The sequence below is a fragment of the Seriola dumerili genome, unplaced genomic scaffold (assembly GCF_002260705.1).
Source record: "Seriola dumerili isolate Sdu_G_001 unplaced genomic scaffold, Sdu_1.0 BDQW01000011.1, whole genome shotgun sequence".
Classification (NCBI taxonomy): domain Eukaryota; kingdom Metazoa; phylum Chordata; class Actinopteri; order Carangiformes; family Carangidae; genus Seriola; species Seriola dumerili.
The window spans coordinates 922,070-938,921 of NW_019174266.1; the positions used below are offsets into that span (position 1 = coordinate 922,070).

The 16,852-nt window shown below is 40.6% G+C and overlaps 1 protein-coding gene across 3 annotated transcripts in view; it reads right to left on the minus strand.

The window, feature by feature from the left end:
* The window catches only part of luzp2 (leucine zipper protein 2), a 135,353-nt gene that overhangs the window by 63,300 nt on the left and 55,201 nt on the right, over positions 1-16,852 (minus strand). For all 3 annotated transcript variants that reach the window (XM_022749049.1, XM_022749057.1, XM_022749039.1), the window contains exons 2-3: positions 5,534-5,651; positions 1,348-1,418 (exon numbers count right to left, since the gene is read on the minus strand). In XM_022749049.1, coding sequence (XP_022604770.1) covers positions 1,348-1,418; positions 5,534-5,651 — 189 coding nt within the window. The remainder of the gene's footprint in view (positions 1-1,347; positions 1,419-5,533; positions 5,652-16,852) is intronic.

Genomic DNA, 16,852 nt, shown 5'->3' on the forward strand with positions numbered 1-16,852 from the left:
TAGTGTGATTATAGATCAGGTCTAGCTTCTATATTAATACTGTGAAAGTATCAAAGCCTCAGTCCACAGAGAAATGCACACAGCCTGTATTCAGACACTGAGCCTTAAAACCAGCCGTCAGGACTTCTGGAACTTTGTGATGTCACAACAAAGCAGTCACCAAGCCCCGCCCACCTGGACCCACCATCCAAACCTTTACAGGATTTGGTTTCTCTGAGTGTTTTTACCTGAAATCTGCTATATTTTTATTGGATCACTCAGAAAACAGTCAGCCAATCAGAAGAGAGGCTCAGAGCCTCCTCTCTTCTGATTGGCTCACCGACCTGTTGATACTAGAGCTCCAGAGAGAAGCCTGAGGGAGGAGATGTAAAACTACACTGAGATGGTTTAATATATCTTCTAATGAATCGACACTTCAAATAAAACACTGGAGAAGTGTAAAATATGGACCTTTAAGGTGATACTTCCCACAGACGTGGGACGCTACGGGACAAGTTTTAAATATTTCATTTTAATTTAATTCCTAATTTCTGTCCTTCAGTTTGACGGACAGCTTAAAATACTACAACACCCATGAGTTTCAGCTACTGTTGCCATGGAGAAGAGGCCACTCACAAGCGCAAATCAGATCGGCAGTAAATTCTCTGAACACTTTGTCATTCTAATTAGTGAACACAGCACAGCAACCATAGTTACTGAATCCATCCAAAACTAACCCAGAATCTAAACGTTAATTGATTCAAGCTGCAAATTGTATTTGTAGTCTCCTCAACATGGCAATCGTTAGCTTCCACCAGCTGTCAGCGGAGAAGATAACAGTGTTTTAAGCTCAGTGATCGGATGTTTCTGTACAAAATACACCCAGGAAGTCTAACCTGGAGTTATTTTATGTTTCCAGGCTTTCCCAGAAGCAGATATTTTTTTTATCTATAATCTTTCGCGCTGCTGATTTCACCGGGAGAGTTTCACGGCCACCAGAGCCTCAGTCGAGCTCCGTCTCGGAGTCATGTGACGTCGTCTATGGGACAAGTGAACGGGACTTTGACTTTCAGATTCACGGGTTCTCTGAAATCGCTCTGCTCACAACTGTTAAACTTAAGATTTGAGGCAAAGTTTTCACAGGTTTTAATATATATTAAATATAATTCAGAGTTTACATGACATTTAATTGATGGCGAAGGTGATGAGTATGATATATCGCATGCCTTAGATTTGATTGATTGATCAGCCATTACTGATGGTCAGGTTAAATTCCCAGCCTACAGTTTAAAGACCTTGGTGAGTGGCGTCAGTGCTGTTGTTATGTTGTTAACTCGTGTCTCGGTCACTGATGTTGCCTCACTTTACCTCTGTTTGTGGCTGAGCTCCAGGATCCTCTGCACGTCCTTCTTGGCCACTGAGTCATCGCTTTTCAGTGTCTGAAAGAGAGAAGAGAAGACACTATTTTTCCAGCACATACAGTACACCGCTGCGCAGACTACCTACATGACAAACTCCAAAAAAGAGAATTATTTCAAAGCAACCCACAAAGCAGCCGTACTGTACACAGTTCCCTTGAAGTGCATTTCAAAATGTTCCCAGGTACATCGTTGAAGGTTGCAAGTTCTTTCAAGCAACAATCTGACAATTCAGTGTTAACTATGAGTCACGGGTGAATACTGTAATGGAATATGAAGAGCACCACAATTGTAAACTAACTGAAGTGAGTTTTATAAAAAATAAAACAGCAATCCGGTGGTGAATTCCTTCTTAAAAACCCTAACGAGGACAGAGGCAGACGCACAGATTGGGTTCCACTGGCGCCTAAGCACCCGCCTGATGGGTAATTATGGATTAGTCAGGTCTCTGATTGCCCTACAGGTCCTCCAAGATATATATATTTTTTTTATTTGTTATGAGCTGAACAGAAATTCCCACATAGAAAATATGGACTAAGAGGGAGAGATAGCTTCTTCTTTAAACTGTGCTGGAAGGTGATATCTGTGGCAATTAGCAGCACATTTCCATAAAGATACAGGAGATGTTTCTCCTCCTCCGCAGCTCCTGATTTCACTTCATGCACATTTACGTTGAAGGGGAGGAAGAAGGGGACAATAGAGGATGCACATTAACTTCAGATAAAATAATGTTGGCTCAGAACTGTTCATATTAGTAAAAGGACTTAAGCTCCTGCATCGTCTCTTTGGTGATATCCCCTCGAATTCAGTGATTTGCATCATCTGACATGGAGCCAGGAGCGAGACGGCCACTTTTCTTTTCCTCCCTCCATCATTGTCCACAAAAAGATGACTATGGCGCAGGCCACAAATTTTTACAAGCCTTGTTTGTCCTCTGGAAACAGTTTACAGGCCTGAAATCTTCAAATGCACATTCTGAACATTTTCCAAAGCAGAGCGTGGAGTGTTAAGTAGAGACACACATTCAACAAGACGCCCTAACTAGCTAACTAGCACTTACTGAGCACTTCTTTACTTGATCTCCTTCACTTATTAAATACATGTAGTACTTAGCACTTATGCCAAGGTCTCCTGCTGCACTGAGGCTTCAGTGACGTCGCTCACTTGTAAGTCGCTTTGGATAAAAGCATCTGGCAAATGACTAAATGTAAATGTAATGCAAATGTAATATGACAGAGAGGTGTGGCTTTCAATCTATCACGCTAATCAACACACATTATTTTTATTTTTGTCCCGCTTTTTGTTTTCTTTGTGATTAAATGGACCGTTCAAGGAAGTTAAATACATGAAAGATATAAAATATTATCATGGATCTAAAAACAAGGAGGAAGTGAAGTCTCGAGTACAGCTGTGAGATACTAAAATCTTTTTTGTGTGACTTTATTCTCCACTACCTCGATTACTTTGAGTCATAAAGCAAATCATTTAATTTCACACCAAACCTGGCCCCGGTGTTACGGGTTGTAAAATGCAGTGTAAAGCCTTCTGTAGTTATAAATCTGCAGTTATAAAGTGAATATGGGACTAATATGTCAGTGCGCTATTATTATACTACTGCTTTCATTTTGAAAAAACAATCCCCTTCAGTTATATGACAATGAATTTAAACCACAATACAGATACTTTTAACTTATGGGCAAATGTCTTGTGGTTGTTTTTTTCAGAGTAAAATCCAAATATTTATCAGTGCACAGTTAGGTGCAGAGCAACGCACCTCCTGTTCTTGTACTAGCTGCTTTGCAAGACCTCACCTGGGAGCCACTGCCAAGAATAAATTCCCCTCCACACCAAGTTTAATTATTAGGGTTGCTGACCTGCACCTAGAGGGCAACTCATTAAAACTATAAACACTTGCTCCGTCAAATCTTTCCATAAATAGTAAATGCTTCTCCCCCGTTGATGTGATTCCCTTTTAAAAGTTGATGATTTTTATGTAGATGATGTTTTCTCCCCTGAAGAATAGATTTGTTCTGCAGCACACTACTCCAAATCTAACCCAACCTCTGCCCTGCCCAGCGTGCTGGCACACGGCCCAGGGCCAAGATAGATGCCAACCTAGCGAGCCTGCAGTGAGCAGACACCAAAGCCTGCCCTGGGGATGACGGCAGCCAGACTACATGAGCTTTTTCCACAAACACACACAAATGCAGAAAAAATGGTGCATATCATTTGTTTGATTATTGATTTTCTGACAATCCCATTGGTCCGCAAAAAAAGGTGCCAGAAGGCTGCGAAACATCGACACCCTGCGAAGAGGAGAACAATCGCTCGGACTGCAGCTCGGGGGGGAGTGTTGCACAGAAACGCTGCGGCATCTGGCGCCTCAAGGTCTAAATGTCCAAGAGGGAGACATGTTTTGCAAGACCAGTGTCGCGCACGTTAATGTGACTGAAAAATAGCAAATGATTAAAATATCTGAATGTATAATTGAGTTTCTGTTCATTTCTTGTCATTGCCAAGATCCATAATGAAGTTGACCTGATCTGACTGGTGGGAAGTGAAGTGCAGTATCTGGCACCGAGATAATTGTCTTTTGTGAAATGCTCACAGAATTATAATATCTACAGTATAATATGGTACATTACTTGACAGAATGTCCATGACCAGTAGCTGGCAGAACCAACAGATCCCTCCCTTTGCAGCAGGGATAATAACCCTCATTATCGTCCACCTGAAGTTGTCTTATAAACCCATTTATGAGATACCGGCCTCACTGTAGGAGTTGGGGGTTTATATTTTTGCATTTTTGTTTTCAGGCTAAATTTAATGAGGGCAAAATTTTTCTTAACTCTTCAACACACATGCATGTAAAGTAGGGTTTGGGTGAAAATAAACAAGCCTTTAAATGACAACATGTTGCATTTAAAAAGAGAAAAACAACAAAAAAACAACAAAAAAAAAATCTAAAGCCTGCATCTCATGAGAGCCACAGGTTTGTTTATATTCTGATTTTATATCTCTTTCACAATAAATGGTTGCCATTAATTAACAAGGGATACAATTAAAGAAAACAATAGCTACAGCGTGGGTTTCGTTTTCTGCAGCTCAGGCCGTCGGTTATGATAACATTGTTTTCTCCAAGGCAACAGTTAAAAAGCTAAAAAAACAAAAATAAAAATAAAAATCGGACCCGAAGGGGCAAGAAGCAGCAGTGGTCAAACCGTCTTAGTGGTTGTAAACAAGCTGACAGTGTTGCTTTGGATCCATAATGGTGCCATTTCCCTCCTTTGCACTGGTAAACTGGGAACGCACGCAGCTACGCATCCCAGAAACAAAACGCAGGTCAGTAACGTGTGATGGATGTTTATAACGGGCGGTGCAGGTTGGAATTTTGCTGACAGCTTTTGTTTGTTTTTTCACCCAAATAAAAATAAACAACCCGGGGGTTAAACTTTCCCCTTTTCGACCTGTTTCCAGTGATGCTGTCATGTTCCCTCCCCTCATTAATTACTTTGGGTGAGTACAATGTCAGAACCGATGGAACCAATGGCTGGAAAAAGAAAACACACACACACACACAGGAGTTAAAACCTGAGTTCTGATAAACGGTAGTTTTTCTGCTGAGTGACTGCAGCCAGTCTCAAAGTGTGGCTCTTCCTGCCAGTAACTGTTGTCAAGAAGCTTTTTTTGAACGCCCAGCTGTGATGTCAGGTCTTGACAGAAAACACTTTTTACCTTTCAAGCCAGTGCAGCTCTGATTTTCCTCTTTGTACCCGCCGTCCTCATTTCACTACTAACAGATTTCACTCACTCGCTTATTAATTGATCTGCAGTTCCAACTGTGTGTCGCTGCATTTCCAGTAACACATCACACGTGTGACACAATGGGTGGGTTTCACTCAATTGAAAAAAGAAAAACATTCGCACATTAACATTTAACAACAGCGAGTCGCCGCAGAGAAGACTGACTGAAAACTGAAGTGATAAAGAGTCGTGGCTCTCCCGTTCATCGAACAGCTGGAAGAGAGGTTGGGAAATGACTTCCGGCCCAGAACTCACGGACCAGCTAAGCCCTCTAACATCGCTGTATCTTTCAAAGAGAAACAGTAAAGAGAGAAAAAAAAGAAAAATCCAACCTGAAGGTTGCCTTTTATGCTGTCCAGCTCCTTTGATGTCTTGGAGAGCTGGTGCAAGATGCTGCTTCGTTCACTGAAGACTTCCTTTAGCTTCTTTTCCAGCCCATCGTAGCTTTGTCTGTTGAGAGAATGAGAGAGAGAGAGAGAGATTTCACTATTACACATCCGCCACTGACTGAGAGAATTCACTCTTTATTGGCACCCTTGGGAGGAAGAGGTGTTTTAAACTGGATTAAAAGCACCATCGTTAAAGCTAAAGGGTAGAGCAATAGGGGAGAAAACTAATATCTACTCAGCACAGTCTCTGGATGAATAAAAGAGAGGGGGGGAAAAAAAAAAAACTTCTATTCCTTTCAATCAGCCAATTTAGTGAAGGCTCGTTTTACAGAGATAGGTCTTTTGACCAGAGGTATGCCCCTGCATTTCCATTTAAATATTCATGTACTCCATCCAATTATTAAGGGAAAAATTCTTCGGGGCACATTTGTCAAATCTTGTTTTTCTCTTTGCAAAGCTGAACTGCAACTGAATGGCACTGCAGAGCGGTCTTGTCATTTATTACGGAGCTTCCAGAGAGGCAAATATTACTTCACAGCATCTTTGCATGAACCATAGCCATAATAAAGATTTTCTTTCTCATTGTAAATGGCGTAGTGTAACCCCAGCAGAGCGATGTACTGAAGGAAATGGCCACAAAGAGAATCTGGGTACAAAAACAAGAGTTTAAGGGACCCGATGTACCGAAAGTTCAGGGGGTGGATGACATGACACATTTGGCCTTTGGCTGCTTCTTCTTTAAAAAACTTGATCTCCTTCTTACCCTTTAAAATCAACAGGATAAGAGTTACATCTCGTATGTTTCCTTCCACTGGCTGACACAAATCTAAAAAGTGAAAAATCTATTTTTCATTGAATCTAACATCCTTGTTTACTGAGTCAAGGACAACAACAACAACTCCTCTGGGAGCTGTTTGAAATCATGTATATCTCAATGCGGTTAACCTGCTAACTAAAGAGCCTGGGGGCCCTAAATTTCCCATAAAGCCCATGAATCTGATTACTTTGATGACCCCTTGAGTCGTCTTAATTGTAATAGTTCATAATAACAGTCACAAAGGAGCCGATGCAGCCTTCTCCTCTGCAGATAGCAGGCAGCCGAAACGTAAAAGGAAAAGGCCAAGTACCATAATTTTATCTTAATTTTAGAAGTGGAATCAACTTATGAAAGGCGCACAGTTATTTTTTTTATTTTTTTTCTGACTGGACAAGGTGTTTATCAGGAGACAAATTGAGGTGAGTGTGTAAAATGGCCCTGCCTCACTCTGTGATCCTCACTTGCCCCCATTTTACTTTGGCCATCGCTTTGCAACTTGTAGGAGAAAAAAAAAAAAAAAAAAACTGATTTAACGACAAAATTGTACAAAATAAACAACCAACGAGTGGCAGGAAGAATAAAGCGATTTCACTCTTCAAAAGGTTATATGAGAATTAATTTAAGAGTGATGTATTGAGGTTAATAATCTGCATGCACACGCTGCAGAGGATGGCGTGAACAAGCTGTAGTAGATTTAAATTCAAGCCGGTAATAGATACACAGTACAGTAAGATGGTTTTGAGAAAAGATTTCACATCCATCCTCTACCAGGATCCAAAGCTGCAACATGTGTTGAGAATAAACAGTTGTAATATAGACCCATGATCCAGACAAACCTGTCTCCTAAATATAATGTTAATATGCTAATATAAACATTTAACACTGGGGTTCAGGATTCAAATCCTGCATGGTTAAACATGACCATAAAGACGTTAATCCTGCTTTAGTTGCCACAGGCGGATATTACACAGAAATGATTGCAAATGAAATATGTTGTCAGTGAAGGTTTTGTTTAAATGTTCCATATAATCATTTTGCAGCATGGCAGACATGTCAATAAAAAACAAAGAAACAATATTTTGGCAGGAAAACTGGTCGTATATACACAGAATTTTAGAAAATGGGGTTGTTTAAGAGGTAAACCCAGTTGAAGTTTAAGATCTGGAACTAAGGATAAATAAATAACCACAACCCCAGCACACACCAGCACAGCTTGTTAAAACAGATCTTTATGTTTTTTCTTTCTTTTTTTTTTTTTTTACTCCACAACAAAATTCAAAAGATCAAAAGGATCCTCTCAGCTTACTTCCTTATGTAATCAGAAACTCCAAATGACAACAACAGCTTCGAGCAAAGCATACGCATTTGATATAGTTGAATAATTCCTTGCTAAACACTTGCTGATAGTCACAAATATCTCTCACTTAGCTCCCACTTCTACATGAATGCGTGCTTTTAAAGAAAAGAACGTGGTCGACCGCCCCTCACATGCCACGTTCCAAAGGGGAGAAATCAGAAAGCAGAAACACTAAGTGCGGCCGCATTTTTTTTTTTTTTGAATCCATGGCTCCGGTTCAACCCGGGCCGTCTTCCAAAAAGCCCTGCACAGCCCATGTCATAGATCCCAGCAACAGATCATACACAATAACACATAAATCACTAATAGAAAAAGCAACACCTGGGAAATAAATAAATAACATGGCATACTGAATCCCACACATGACTTGCCACCATATGGCATTGGCGGGAAATTTATTGCAGGTTCATGCACCAGGGAAAGACGGGGTGAGAGATTCCTCCCTGTCTGCCATATTATTCATTACCCAATGGAATAGGCCCTTGGGTATCTGTGGAATGAATAAGACGCATAATTTGAAGCCCACTGACACAGAAATCATCTATAGCACAAGGTTCTTAGATAAAGTCGGGATTTCTTTTCAACCCAATCCACTATAAACTGCTCATTACAACCAAACAAATGGTAACAGCTGCATGATTGTACCATGACTCCCTTAAGAGTCCAGTGTTCTAGCAGCCTCCTCCCAAACAAAGATCCCCCTTTTTCAAGGCAGGGAAGTGTGATAATGACGACCAGAATGTCTGACAAAACGGCTCATGATCAGAAAGGGCACCACCAGGCACACGGCCGCCGTGATGAGATAATGAAATCTTTCATTTCAAGACATCTGCAGTTTGAAATCAATCCTCGGCTGTCTTCACGAAAACTCATCAAACTCCCAAGACCGAGGAGGAGGAGGAGGAGGAGGAGGAGGAGGAGGCATCGTTTATTGAATCCGATTATTGCGGACAAATATTTCCTCACCCTGGGAGTCGCAGCGGGTCTCTCGAGTTATATGAGGCCGACCCTGCAGTGTGAAATAGACCCACTGAGGCTAAAGGAAATGCCACTGACCACTACAGTTAACATCCAAGCTGTGGCTCAATAAAGGAAGCCAAGGCCGCGGCGTCTCATCTCACGGAGAGAGTTCCAGGAGCTCATGGTCCATTGTTGACGAGTGCAGGCTTATAAATCCTATCACACATCATAGCCACAATAAGACATGAATGCAGCTTTTCTTCACAAATGTACAGCTACTGACACGTCTGCCTGTAGCCTTCTACAGAGTACGTCAACCACATCTCTGATAGTGTACGGCTTTTATGTATCAGAGAATCGTACGACGTGGCTCATGAACGACAAACAACACAAATACAAATGTATACAAATGTACAAATATATGTGTGTTGTGGCTTTTGTGTTTGTGTTGTAGCCTTTGTATGTGTGTTGTGGATTTTGCATTCATTTTGCAGCTTGTGCACTCGTGTTGTGGATTTTGTATTTGTGTTAACCCGTCTGGGCCACAGTTTGCGTGCGTCACAGACAACCACCGTTTTTCATTACATTAACTCAAATACATTTCTCAAATATGCGACGGGGCCCACAATATCACAATAACAAGCCTTCAGCGAATATTAAAAGGATTGAAGCTGAAGGTGAAGTCAGGAGAGCAGAAGGCAACACATAATAAACAGTGTGATTTTCATGAACATGCTCAAAGGGAGTATTAGTCCTCCATTCTCAGTATCCACTGCATCCAGACTCTGGAGTAATAGTAATACCTTTCCACACACATTTATTTCAACACTCAAGGAATGATTGTCAGATGTACCCTGTTGTAAACTTGCTGTGCCGCTACACCGACATCATTTTTCCATCTTCATTTATTTATTTATTTATTCTCCATCTCTTTTGTGTGCTGTTATACTTTTTATTTGCTGTTGGGAAAGGTATACTGGGGATTCATTCTCCGGCTTGTGTTGTTTGTTCTGTTGATACTAAAATAAAAAAAACAATAGAAATGACTGAGTTGATAGCAATCACAAAAATAGGGCTCCTCATATGTAGAGACCAGTAAAACTTCACACAAGGATACTGAGGATATCATCCAGTATCTAGTGCTTAGCATTTAGCTGCAGTGAAATAATCAGAGGAGCTCAGTGTGTTAGCAGGTTGAGTAACCTAATGTCTCCCCCCTCCCCTGCATGAACTCTCACTGCTATTTTTGGAAAATTTGCAGGAGACAGTTGGCAGTTCAGACAAGGACAAATTAAAGGATTCCCCTGGGCTCAGTGTCTTTGGAGGCCCCTCCACTACCAGACCTGTTATTTTAACACCCACCCACAGCCGAATCTAAGCTCTATCAATCATGCTTTCCACGTTAGCTATACACATAGTGCAATGACCATAACAAATATGCAGCCAAGAATCTGCCATTTTTAAATAACTGTCGTTCCTCTTGGAAATGAAACGAGTTGCTTTCCAACCGGAGTAAAATGCCACCTCTCTCTGCCTCTCCCTTTGTGCTTTAAGGTTGTATCACTGAAACATGTTTTATCCAGAATGTCAACAAACAGTTTTAACCAAAATCAAATCATATTGTTCAGCTAGGAGCTTCCTTTAAATTTCAATTATTTATTATTTATTTAACATCCTCATTACCCCGTTACTATTTACTGTTCAGTATCTTTTTATAGCTTCATCAGCAGCAATTTATGTAACCTTACTTAAAAAAATCTCATGAGATATGATGTTTAATGAGTTATTTAGTCCAAATAAATAAGTGCTGCTTGACAGGATCAATTCAGGGCAAGAATGTCTCATAAACAAACTCTGTTTCACTTGAAGTTTACTCCCAAAGTGCTGCTGGCATGTCTTGCAGCCTATTTCTACCCCTGGTCTGCTGTCCCCTGCATCCTGGTTTGTCGACTTATTTATCAGATTCACCAAATACAGCACACAGAGACAGAAAACATTATCAGCCATCAGTTATTACAGCAATCTTGTGATAATAAGCTGGGCTTATTTTGCTGAAGTCTTATTTGTCCACAGGCACAATGATAATTATCAGATGTACTGACATCAATGCAATTCAACTCTTCTAATACAAATTGTAAATTATTTTCTGCAATGTGTTTGTGGATGAGGTGAGATTGAAAAAAAAAATACAAGTTTGAATGTGGAAAACAGAAGCTGCAGCAACATGCAGTCTCATTTCTTTCACGTTCTTTCTCAGTATCAAGTGAAAACAAAAAGTCAGCTAACTATGCTTAGGGGCTAAATTTGAACTAATTTGTTATTTGTAGGTTTTTCCTGACGCTGAACGTGGTTTCGTGTCGGGAGCAGGTGGAGGTGACTGTCGTGTGACAAGCTTCAGCCATCATTGTGTTTACAAGACAAGATGTTATAACACGCAGGGCAGTCGAGTCGCTATCAGAAAGGGACAACACGGGCCGAGGCTAGCTGGTTAGCATGCTAACTTCAGTAGAAGGAGACACATGATAGAGACAAGAGTTTACACTGGCTTTGCTGTCCACCTCTGGAGACAGCTGTTGTTGAGTAAAGGGATGAAGTTCGATGCTGAACTCACAACGTTTCCTCTCGAGTGGTAAGTAAAGAGCCGTCAATGCTAACGCTGGCTATGTAGCAGTAGCAAAACTTGCAAATAGCTCCTTCTGAAGTGACCGTGTGATGAAAGTGGATGTGAAAGGTTGCGTCAGTGTTCATCAGAGGGTCCATTTACCATTAATTCCAAGTGTTGGACTAGAAAACGAAAATTCCATCCAAACGGTGAGTGACGTGCCAGCGTTACACATGCTCACACACCATGCCGTGTCCATGACTGTTGGATCGGAGTTAAATATTTGATATTAATATATATAAATATATAAGAAAAACATCCACAGAAACCAACAGCTGCTGAGCACAAAAGGAGTTGATTTGCCGTCACGCAGATCAAGGGCAGACAGCAGTTTATGTGGTACCTCCAATTTCAGGATGGATTAATTACGCCATTATAAGGGGGCAAATAAATAGCTGTAATAAGGGGGATTGCCCAAGGCCTGTGAATTAATATATTCCTCTAGCAGAGCATGACCACCATCCAACATCTGCAACAACAGTCAGTCATGTTTACCAACTGTTGTATAAACATCGCAGACAGCATGGAATATTAATTGCAGGCATGTCAGGAGATGTCTGACACTAAATCTTCTTTAATTGTGTGGTGGGGGGATGTGATGAAACTATTGGTGATGACGAAGCCAAACAATGCACCGACCTTGAATGCCACAATATTTCAGGAAACCTATGGCTGCACGCTCAAAACCCAAACAGTACAAACTGAAATGTTTACATTGATGGAGAGTTCATTGTCATTTTATTTAAATTGTGTTATTTTTTTTAGTGTGTAGCTGGTAAACCTCTGAAACATGTGTCTTTGCAAAACTGATGAGTAGAAACTTTTCAGTTTAAACCAATGGTTTTTGTTTTAGCTGCAATGCCAGTGTTGAAGGCAAATATTCAGTGATTATTCTTTTTGTTTAAAGGTCCAATATTTTACACTTTTTCTGTGCTGTATTTGAAGTTTTGTTACGCAGGAAGATATATTTGTGGTTTTAGGAACCAAAAACCATCTCAGTGTAGTTTTACATCTCCTCTCTCAGGCTTCTCTCTGGAGCTCCAGTAACAAAAGTTCTGATTGGCTGACTGTTCTCTGAGTGATCCAATAAAAATAAAGCATATTTTAGTCCAGTAAAAAAAAAAACTTAGAGAAACCAAATCCTGCAAGGCTGGACAGTGTCTGCGGGTGGGCCACGCCCGGAGAATGGCTGAGTGTTTTGTTGTGACATCACAAAGTTACAGGAAGTCCTGACGGCTGATTTTAAGGCTCAGTTTCTGAATACAGGCTGTGTGCATTTCTCTGTGGACTGAGGCTTTGATACTTTCACAGTATTAATATAGAACCTAGACCTGATCTATAATCACACTACACATGGACACAGACCTTTACACTGGAGGGAGCTTTAATCTTGTATGAATGAAGCCTACATCATAGATACAATCAACTTTTTTTTGTAGTGCACAGCAGCAGCCATTGAATTTCCAGCTCAGGAGCCATAACTGGCTCAATGCTGATATTTGGTTACCTAATGAGACTGCTGGTTTGTTGCTTTTCATGTGTTACCGACTCCATTCTTTGCATTGATTTTGGGTAATTCTGTGTCCTTGACGAGCACAGTGACACTCTGGGAAATAATCTTGAGTATTATTGCAGCACTGTAGCGTGTACACAATGTCACAAACACTGCAATTGTTGAGCTTCTTTTTCAGTCCTACTACTAAAAGGTTCTGAAAAATGTTTTAGTTCACTGAACAAACGATTCTACAAAAGATTAAGTAAAAAAATAAATAGTTCATAGAAGAATGGTATTCTATAACTTGAGGAAGCTGAGCAACAAAAAATAATAAAGAGTTCCCAATGAGATACATTAAAATGTCAATCTGATCATATAACTCTAAATAATGATTTGAAAACAAGTACCACCCAGCAAAGAGAGCCTGGATGCATCTGTATTTATCATTTAGACAGATGAAATTAAAGTAGTGTAAACCAATTTTACACATGAGCAATAAATGCAAATATTCTGCATCTTTCACTCTTTCTGGAATCACAGGGTGGGAACTGAGAGCGTTCAGAGAAGAAATGAATATGGTGTGTTTGTGTGGAGAGGACGTTGACCTCTGGTTAATCATATAAACTGTCCACCAAATATAATAACTTGATATAAAATTACAGCGGTAGTGATATGTGATATGAAAATGACGTAAGATCCCTCCAGTTTCTCATGCTTGAAAAGTGAGCCCTTCTAATTTGTTCATCACTTAAGTTACGTAATTTTCCACCAAGGGAGGTTTAAGTCATTGAAATAGAAATACTTAGCATATTAGATGAATAATTCAATGATTACTCGCAGGCATTTTTCATGCATAAGTAGATGCCAATTGCTTTCCCTCGACATTTAACACTATCATCCTCTACGTGTGCTCGAAACAATGCTGTTTTCTAGACAGATAGGCACTTTATAGCAAAAGGAGACGCAGCTGTCAAAACTAAACACAACTGAGACAAGATACACAACAGAAATGTGAAAGTATAATAAAGCAACTTCAGCTATTAAAAGATACCTGGGAAAAAAAAAAAAATCCATTAACCGATAATGTAATACTGACCTGAAGCACACTCATAATTGGAAAACCACAGGATTTGTGTTTGACGTATATAAATAATAATTTCCTCCCTTTGTCTCTTGCTCAGTTTTACCTTCAGCCATACGTAAAGAGGAAAGTAAAACCTCAGTGTATTCCTCTATTTTCTGCTTGGGTTGAGCTCATCAGACAATCCACCCTGCTCTCTCCGTTGTCATGTGCAATCCAAATCATTTTCACTGTGACATGAAACCCTCTCAGTCAAACTACGAGTCTGCCTGGAAGGAGCTGCATTTGATTTAAACTTAACCAGGTCACGCCCGTTTTTTTCCTGGCTAATTACATATTCACTTACCCCCCCCAAAAGAAAAAATACATTTGGTATCACAGAGATGCTGATCTTCGGTTTCTGTCTCTTCTTCAGCCTGATGTATGATGTTAATGTGACTCACTCTGTCTTCCTATGGCAGAACCTCTCGTCTAGGGGCCTATATCACACAAATTACGAGTTTAAAAGCATCCCAGGAACCTCTGATGGTTGCCAGCTTCCATTAAATCTGGGATTTGAGTGTATCTAATGCAATTATGCCCATCCCTGCTTTTCAAAGCGGTGCAACACCGTGTTTCCAGCCTCAGTAATTGTTGTGCTATAATCAAGCTGGATTGAGCTTGGACTTTTTTGTTTACTCTGAAAGGCGCACTCCGCCAGACATCAATGCTTTACTGCTATTGCGAGCGATAAAACGATCCCTTTTGTGTGGGAGAGCCTCACCTTTTCCCTCAGAGACATTTTATGACAACGTCTAACCCAGCTTTGTTTCCAGTGTTGTCGGAGAACGCTACAAGAAACAAGTTGTTTTACACCAGAGGCAACATCCTCAGGACATCAACACTGCAACTTCAATATGGAATTTTCCTATCTCCATTTGTTCGGAGCAGCAGTGTGAGAAAGTGCGCCGTCACTAAAGTGCCCGACATGAGAAACTGACAAAAATTTAACACAAAAGTCCAAAAAAACCTAAAACAAAAACATGAAGCCCTCAACATTACATCACATGTTATGGCGTTTCCATATACAGCCTATAACACGTGCACTGCGGTGGTGAGACAGAATAAAACATGGATACGACAAGTGGAATATTGTTTAAAAAATTTAAAACTTAAAACTCAAAACCTTCAGCTGATGTTAAATATGCATTTGCAGGGTTTGCCCTCAGGAACTTGGTTAGAGGTGGTGGTAAGCGCTTCATGGAGGATTTCAGCCACGTGGATGACACAGAGCACTTCTTACAATACCTGTGTGTGATCATACTTTAATGCAAATACCACAGAGCAACTGATCAGCTGGACAATAAGAACTTTAAACCAGCTTTTACGTTCTGTTTGGTAGAATTTGTGCCCAGCAGGCATTTATTTTAAGCTATTTTTAAACCTTCCCATCTCGCTGGAAGTGACCGAGCGGTTTGTTGCCACGTTTCCCAACTCGTCTCGTTAACAGTGTAGTAATTAGACGGCAGTTTAACAGTTGCCTCGCTTATTAAATATGTTGCGTGTGTGATTTTTTTGCTCCTTTTCTTGTTGTCCTTGAAGCTAAAATCTATAAAAGTGTAATAAATAGTGCTTCAACCACTTGTGTGGTTTATAAAATAGCAGGAAACAGAGCTACATTTCCATCCCAATTCCTAAAAGCCCAAGGCTACATCTTTAAAGCATTTATTTCATCTGACCTGATCTGATCAGGACAAACTCTAAAGAAATGCAGCATACCCTCACAATTGAGAAATGTCTGAAACGATTAATCAGAACAGTTGCTGATTCACTTTCTATCATTGGACTAATTGATTAAGGGGCTAATCGTGTCAGCTCATAATCTCTCCTGTGCCGTTAACGAAAGGCGCTCCTCATTTCACGCGAGGCCGTATACACCACAATACCCCCGCAGGAGACCCTCATTTGTGTTGTAGCACATAACAATAAATAGCTACGGGGTGCTAACCTCCGTGCTAATATTAATTAAAGATATGTAATAATGAAAAGTAGTGCTTATCTACCAGGAGCTGTGTTGCTCCGTGGTTTGTTCCCTCTCATCTGACCATTGGCTAAGAAGTCTGGAACTAGCAGACAGATGCATCTGATTCAAATCAAGGACAATCAGTGAAGCCCCCCCCCCCCAAACCTGCAAGTGTCACTCAGGGAAAACACAAGAGGACAAGTTAAGCCAGGCAGAGTGGAGGGAGGAGGACGGGGAGGGGAATGTGAGGTGGAGAATTTGGAATTGGATGACGGATGTGACTTGATTACTGGTTAACTACCCTGCTGGTGCACCAATCTGATCTGGATGAGAAACCTGCTGGCAGCTGGATTATCAAATTGGAGTAGGGCAAGACGATTTGAATCTATTGTTTCATTCCAGGCAGGCTGACAGTTACAGGGCGCCTGTCTTCGACTGAACTTAAGAGGAGTTGGCTTTGTGGCTCTTCCTTCTCAGTGATTTGCCGCATCGCAGACTCCCATCATAAAATCTCCTATCAAGCTTTTCATCAAATTTATTAGCGATCTGTTGGTATATTGGTAATAACACCTGCACCTGCCACAGCGTTCCAGGTTCTCACACACACACACACACACACACACCAGACACAAGTGAGGACCGCCATGACGAAACGCAAATGCCAAGTCAAACATGCAAAGAGAAGTTAGTCTTTCCTCGCTGTGGCAAACCTCAGAGGAGGATTGAAAAGAACGAGATGACTGACAAGTCTGAGATTTACACATTCATACACTGAAAGGAATATATATATATATATATATATATAGAAACTTAAATATATATTTAAATTTACTGTGTAGGATCATAGAAAACTCTGTATGATCATATTAAAGAGTTGAGTGGGTGATG